Here is a 7,383-nt window from a genome sequence, read left to right on the forward strand (position 1 = left end):
AATACACAATAAGTAGATATTAAAAATAAAATAAAGCAATAATAAATACATAAATATTATACAAAATTAATTTTCATCATTATTATTTTCAAAACGTTTCCAAATATGTTCAATAAGATCTGCTTAAAATCTGGTAAGGAACGGTTGCTTGAGGAATCAACTCTCTCTCTTCTTCAAGCAACTCATATTGCCACGTCAAAGTCCTCCAATGATAAGAAATCGAGACTTGAGTTGCTTCATAGAACAAGCAACTCCCATTAAAGTTGCTTTTATATATAATGCAAATCTTATTTATATGTACTTACGTTTTAAAAAATATCGACTACACTTAAAAGAAATTTACCTAAGTTTTGTCTTTATGAAATCTTGGTCAAATAATTATTTAAGCTTTGAAAAAAATATTGAAATAAGTCTTTTTTAAATTACAAGACTAAAGGTTAATTTTAAATTTTAAAAATAAAAAACATATTCAACTATAAACAACTGAAAATATATTTAAATCTAAACTAAGTTTATATTTCAATCATGTAACATTTTAAGAAACTCCGAGGTGAGCGTGGGGTAAATTCTGGATCACGACTTTTAAAGAAAATTTTCATATTCAAATGCTCCTTTTACCAAAGCATATATGAGTGCCTTAGGGTTGCATTAATCACCAATATTGACAATTAAAATAGGAGGCCTAAAAGCTTTTGCGTTTTTCAGACCACATTTTCAAAGCTTCTTTTGCCAATGAGCTGACCAAGAAGAAAAGCTAGAGTTGACACAACTCACTAGTGATCATTCATATGAAACTTTGTATCATTTTGATTGCACAACATACAAATATCAACAAAATTGTTCACAATCCTTAATGATGAAATATTCAATTGTATACATTATATATCAAAATATATATTCAAATTATACAAGAAGGGACAGAAAACATGAAAAGCCAAGATATATGGCGAAGTAACAATCTATACAGAAATTAACTATTGAAAATGTCCACTCCAAGCTCGTTTCACTCTCATGTGAAGGCCAAAGTAGTTGAAATATCTTTTCTACTTGCCTCCTTTATTAAGACATTGCAGGATTCAAGAATGGACCGGCCAAGAATCTCAGCCAAATAAAGCTCAATTTGTGGCAGAAGATGGTGGGCCAGAGGGCTTAAAAGCAGCTTGTTCAGCACAGGAGAGAACCTCATTAGGCCCTGCCTCTTCTCTGCCAACACCCATGAGATCAAGGTAATAAAGATAGTGGGAAACGATGTTGTTCATGGCCTCGTTGTCAGGTCCCTGGCCACAAGTTTGTTCCCCATAGAGCAAATTTATTGTGGCACCAAATCCAGGTACCCTTTTGGACAATGTGTCATTCTTGGTGGGTTTCCAGTTGCCAACAAACACATCATGGGGTGAAGGTAGGTGCTTCTCTGGTGGGGTCATCCACTGCCATATTGCAGCATGGAAGGCTAGGGTGGCATTTTGTTCTATGTATTCTGGATGGTTCAACAGATCCACCTTCAAGGCTTCCCCAGCTTTTCCATAATTGTAGTTCCTGTTATCAAGGAAGAAAACACGAGGATTTTGATCATGAATTGTTCAAAATTTGGCTATATCCTTGCATAAAATGATTCTAATTAACCACTTCTACAAACATGTAGAGACTTGTATAAATCATTTGTGTCCTTCTTAGGAACACAACCAAAACCAGTATCTCAAATTAACACAAACTTTGTGAAAATGAGTAAATAGATCTAATGATAGTCCAATTCTAGATCAAGGGAAATTATTAATTACATGATCCGGAACCAAAGTAATCTCGGCCAATTTTTACACATCATGTAACTACATTTTTTCAATTTACCAAAAAAGAGTTAATAACATGTCACATAAAAATCAGCTAGAATCACCTAATCTCAGACCATATAATAATTTCTCTAAGATATTCAAGAGATCTAAATATTTATATGAATACCAGTAAAGTGGGATGGCGCCACGACCATAGTATGCTGCGCCAGGAGTGCAAGGGTAGGTTAACTTGTAGTAGTCATCGCAGTAGAATTTATCAGGACTCAATTCCTTGTTGTAGCACAAGCCCCAGGCCAAGGGTCCCCCAGTAGCCACCCCATAACCACCTGAAATATTATTCCAACAAATTGTCACTACACAATTTCATGATCTTTAAACAAATCTCCACTCACACCTAACCAAAATAACTTAAAGATCAAAATCAGATAATCAAATCCTGTATATTACTGCATCATCTCACATGAAATATCTAAATTATTCAGATCATGCAATGAGATCATGAATTCAACAAATTAAAAAACATGAAGAGAATAAGGTCATCCCATGAATGATCACATATTCATATCATGATTCACAACATATGTCAATTAATCAACAAGTCATTTGTCTGAATCAAATTGGTCTAAATAGAACTGGACTCAGCCATCTTAAACGTGGTTGAAAGAAGACACCTCACTCAGTCAAATTTTTCATCGGAGATTAGTTATCAACAAATTTTTTAAGATACTTCGCATGGTTAGCAAAAACAAACATATGTGAATGAATTAATGTGTTACTCACAAGAGGTCTTGCTTCCAACATGTCCAAGGAAAGCTGCGACCTCCTTCATGCCACTGGTCTTTCCACCAGTGGTGCCAAAGCCAAGAGGCTGATACAGTGCTGCAGCAGTGATGAAAGAACGGTAGTCCCAGAATCCAACAGCATGTGCCACTGGAGAGTTTCTCTTGGAGAAGAGGTTCTCAAACTGGTAGGTCTCGAAGTAGTCAGAGATAGTCTCATTGCAGCAATAAGCAGACCAACCTTTGCACTCCCACCCTTTGTCACACACCTTCTTCCCCTTCACCGTCTTCACCAACGGCTTCACTGATGACTGTCCATTCACAAGCACCAACACTGCCGCAACACACACCACAAAAAACCACGTAGTAGGACTCATGTTTGTTTGTGTTTCTCTTTTGTTGTTTGTGTGGTTATGTTGAGTAGGTTGGCACACCAAATGCGAGTTACATATAGAGGAGTTGTTGCATGTAGAAAGAGGGTTCTGGACAGGCTGTGATGTGGAGTGAAAGGAATGGAAAGCGAGGGTGTAACTTATTAGGAGGAAGAGATTTTTCAGAGTTGGAATAAGTGGAGCTTTTGCTTCCTTTTTCATTCACGCTTGAGTAGAAGGGAAGAAAACTTGAGGGTGGGTTTTCAGCTAATTAATGTCTGTAAAAGGCAAATGATACTGGTATTAGACCCAGCCCAAATTTTGGGATTTTCTCATTTTTTATTTGCTTACTTTAGGTATGGATTTTGTTGAGATTACTATAAATAATTTGGACCTGAGATTGCCTGTGTTGGTGAAGAAAGTGTAAGAAAGAGCATTCTTGCTCAAGTGGGATTATATATACTCCTTATTTAATAAATAATATATGACCAAAATAGTCAATTTCTTTTTCGAAGAACAAGAACTACGTGTAAATTAATCTCAAATTTACAGAAAAGCTACATGGAGCCGCTCCACTTGACGTGAAGAATGAAGTCACAAAATTAAAACCAAATTTACCTTACATCTAATACATTTTTAATGCAAATGAAGGATAAAAAAGAAAATTTAATTAGGAGAAAAGAAAAAACTTTGTGGTATTTACACGACTAAAAATACATAAGTAACACTTATTTTCTCATATCCAACACGTGCACCTGGCAACGCTGACACGGGGAAAAGTACGTGACTTGGGTAACTTTCAACATCAATATAGCATTTGCTGTGGACTGGTCACTGGTGGTGCCATGTGTTACAAATTAATTAAAGTAGAAAGAATGGAAACTGGAAAGTATCAAATATAAAGATACCCTATATGTGTTAGGCAAAGGACCAAATATTATTAATGCCCTCCAAGACTTATTAACGGGTAAGTATAGAGACTAGGCTTCCATTCTGGGCCTTGAATATGGGATTAGTATCCAAAGGATACTATATTAATTCATGCTCACAAAAATATTAAAAATGATTAACCCTATTTATTAGCTAACTGTTAGTCACAAATATATCAATAACCAATATTTTACTTGTATATTTTACAGGCTAGATATTTATGATATTTAACTAAGATTTATGATAAATTATATATATAATAAATAAACATTATATTTGAAATATAAATTATGTTTAAAATTTATATAAGTGTATATTTTTAAATATATAAATTATACTTCAAATTAAAGATAAATGATTTATATTGTGTCACGAAATTGTTTTTAATTATTAATAATTTATTTTAAAATATTAAAAATTTAATTTATAAAAAAAATTATAAAAATTCCTAAAAATACTTCTGCCAAAGAGTAGTTTCTAAAAACACCCTTATACTAATCATTTTATGATAAAATCAGTAAAGTTAAATTCATACATAAGTTGTGAATATAAATTAACATAATAAAGAGTAAATGTACTATTATTTATTAAATAATTCAAACTATGTCTAGAGAATAAATTTTAACTTTGTCGATAAATATTTAGAAAAATTATTAAAGTACAAAAGTTATGTTACATATATAATACACAAAGTTACCATGAGGTGAATAGAGTAGTAGGTATGAAGTGACTTGTTACCATGTCTATAGAGAAGTGAATCAAGTTGTAGATAGCTTGGTGAAATAGGGGCGTGTTATACCTTTAGGAATGCATGCTTTTTATACTCTACTTTCATGATTCATTTTCTTTTAATTGTTGATTTATCGATGGTTTCTTTCGGTATAGGTTTGTCGACTTTGAGCTAGTTAGCCCCGATGTACGATATATATATATATATATATATATATATATATATATATATATATATATATATATATATATATATATATATATATATATATATATATATAATTTTAACGATCCAACGACCATTCAACTATTTCGTTTCATTAATTTAAATCAATGTATAAAATGATTTTATGATTATCCGTCAATTTAAATTAATGAAATGAAGTATCAAATAATTTTCAAATTTTCTAAAAATTTGCATATTTGATCTATGGATTAAGAACTTTAAATTGACTGTTGGATCATTGAAATTTAATATAAAATATGAATTATTGAATAGAATAAGTCTAAGTAGACTTATTCCTGTAGACTTACTCTTAGAATAATAGATCCTTCCTCTCTCTCTCTCTCTCTCTCTCTCTCTCTCTCTCTATATATATATATATATATATATATATATATATATATATATATATATATATAACAAATGTAAAGGAAAAAGGAAAAATGTTTTCCTTAAAATAAATAGGCTTAAATTTTTTATAGGATTATGAAGAAAAAAAACTTATCTTTGTGAGTGTTATATAATTATTGCGTGTTAATTGTTTCTCCCTTTCCTCTCTTTAATTATTTTTCCAACTAATGGAAGGATTAAACTTTAAAGTATTTTTCTTTTAATTATTTTCAAAGTTTTTTTTTCTTAATCCTAAGATATATTCATTAATATTTAGGTCAATATTTTTAAGTAAAAACTTAATATTTCAATTTTTTATATCGACTCTCTTTTCAAGCCATTTTTAAACCTTATATCATCATCAAATATCAATCTAAATGAAAAATTAAAAACTAAGTATAGATTTAACACTTAATCTATGCATAAAATAACATGTAACAAAATAAAAACAAACACCAAATTATAAATTTGCACTCTACTACAAGAGCTTCTAAACTATACATCTCTAATCATCAAAATTCATCATATATAAGTTATTCATTTTAAGTTTGATTAACACAATTTATAATAAATTATTATTAATATAATTCTTAAGGTAATTATTATAAATAATAACAAACTTATCATATATATATATATATATATATATATATATATATATATATATATTATATGATTGAATAATTGTGTAAAATTGTCTATGCACTAGTTAAATAGTATTTTTCTCCTTTTTATTCATATTTTAAAGTTTCCTTTAATAAATATTTTAATTTTTCAAATTTATTAATAATTAATATCCATCGAAAATGTGAATAAATTAATTATAGTAGAATTTTTTTAATTAAGTTATTAAAAAAATCAAATATAAAATTTTACTTAAGCAAATTAATATAATTTTTATCTGAACCATGTACTTGCTAATAAACATGGACATTCATTTAACATTTATAATTTCTCTCATTTCTTTCTTATTACATTATGTCATATATTGTATTTATTTTTGGATAAAATATTAATTTGGACTCTTATAATATTTTTTTATTTTAATTTAATCCCACTTTAATTTTTAGTTTCAATTTGGTCCCTAATAATTTAAATTAGTGCAATTCAGACTTCCGTCCAAATTATTTAAATGGAGTTAATTGTTAGCCACGTGGATGCCACATAGATGCATAGGTGGATGCCAAATTTCTTGAATACACCTAGAACCAGAACGGCCCGTTCTGGTTGCACTCTTGGTGTGTTAATTTTGCACCTGGAACGGGCCATTCCAAATGCAAAATTAACACACCAATAGTATAACCAGAACGGGCTGTTCTAGTTTCAGAACGGGCTGTTCTGGTTCCAGAATGCCAAACAAAAACGGTCAATGATTATAGTTCATTGTTGTGAATCGTGCAAGGAAAAAGACCCAAGGTACAAAGCATTTCAAACACTGGATTTGGTAATATTATAAATGGAGTTGATAACTTCAATTGCTAAACATTTGGGCTATACAGTGTATCATTAAGGACAATGCAGTGTATCACTAAGGACAATGGTAGCAAGTTTTATTTCATTGTTAGTCAAACTAGAGTGAACCACTTACTACAAAATTGATACTATACAGTAAAGGATGAAACGAAACGGTGTTTCCCCTTAAAGTCATTGACGATGTACCCCAACAATAACAATCTGTTCTTGAGGAAATACAACCTGAAGTAAAGGAAGATGATACACATGACCAACATTTCACCACACAACCACATATACAGGTAGATAATGATGATATCCTATCAGTCATTCAGTGTTATATGGTGGATAAGATGTATTATTGACACCTTCAGCGTTATCCAGATGATTTCATTTTTTAGTAATTTCTTTGAACTTTTTTAGTATATGTTATGTTATGAATTTTTGTTTTTGGTTTCTGAACCATATTTCTGTCTTTGAATTTATGATATGTTATGAATTTTTATTTTCAATTTTTGAATCACATTGCGGTATTTTGTTGAACGTACGTATGTGGTTGGCGTTTTGGAATGGGTCGTTCTAAATCTAGAACGGCCCGTTCTAAAATCAAATGGCCTGTTCTACTGCACTCATGATATGTTAAATTTGCATTTGAAATGACTCATTCCAGATATAAAATTAACACATAACATGTGCAACCAGAACCGGCCGTTCTGGTT

At 30.6% G+C, this 7,383-nt stretch overlaps 1 protein-coding gene across 1 annotated transcript; it reads right to left on the minus strand.

Annotated features, from left to right (window-relative positions):
- Positions 1–826: 826 nt before the first annotated feature.
- On the minus strand, positions 827–3,177 carry LOC109814963 (chitinase-like protein 2). Its single transcript, XM_020379505.3, has 3 exons — positions 2,571–3,177; positions 1,957–2,116; positions 827–1,536 (listed from the first exon to the last, which is right to left on the minus strand). The coding sequence occupies exons 1-3, from the start codon at positions 3,160–3,162 to the stop codon at positions 1,116–1,118; spliced, it is 1,173 nt and encodes a 390-aa protein (XP_020235094.2). The 5' UTR covers positions 3,163–3,177; the 3' UTR covers positions 827–1,115.
- Positions 3,178–7,383: the final 4,206 nt, after the last annotated feature.

Source organism: Cajanus cajan, chromosome 1 (genome assembly GCF_000230855.2).
Source record: "Cajanus cajan strain Asha chromosome 1, NIPB_CcT2T_4, whole genome shotgun sequence".
NCBI classification, from domain to species: Eukaryota; Viridiplantae; Streptophyta; class Magnoliopsida; order Fabales; family Fabaceae; genus Cajanus; species Cajanus cajan.

Coding starts and splice junctions, on each gene's coding strand:
- LOC109814963 (XM_020379505.3), bottom strand. CDS start 3,162: ATGAAAAAGGAAGCAAAAGCTCCACTTATTCCAACTCTGAAAAATCTC. Junction 2,117..2,570: donor TGTTGGAAGCAAGACCTCTT/GTGAGTAACACA, acceptor ATAATATTTCAG/GTGGTTATGGGGTGGCTACT. Junction 1,537..1,956: donor GGCGCCATCCCACTTTACTG/GTATTCATATAA, acceptor CCTTGATAACAG/GAACTACAATTATGGAAAAG.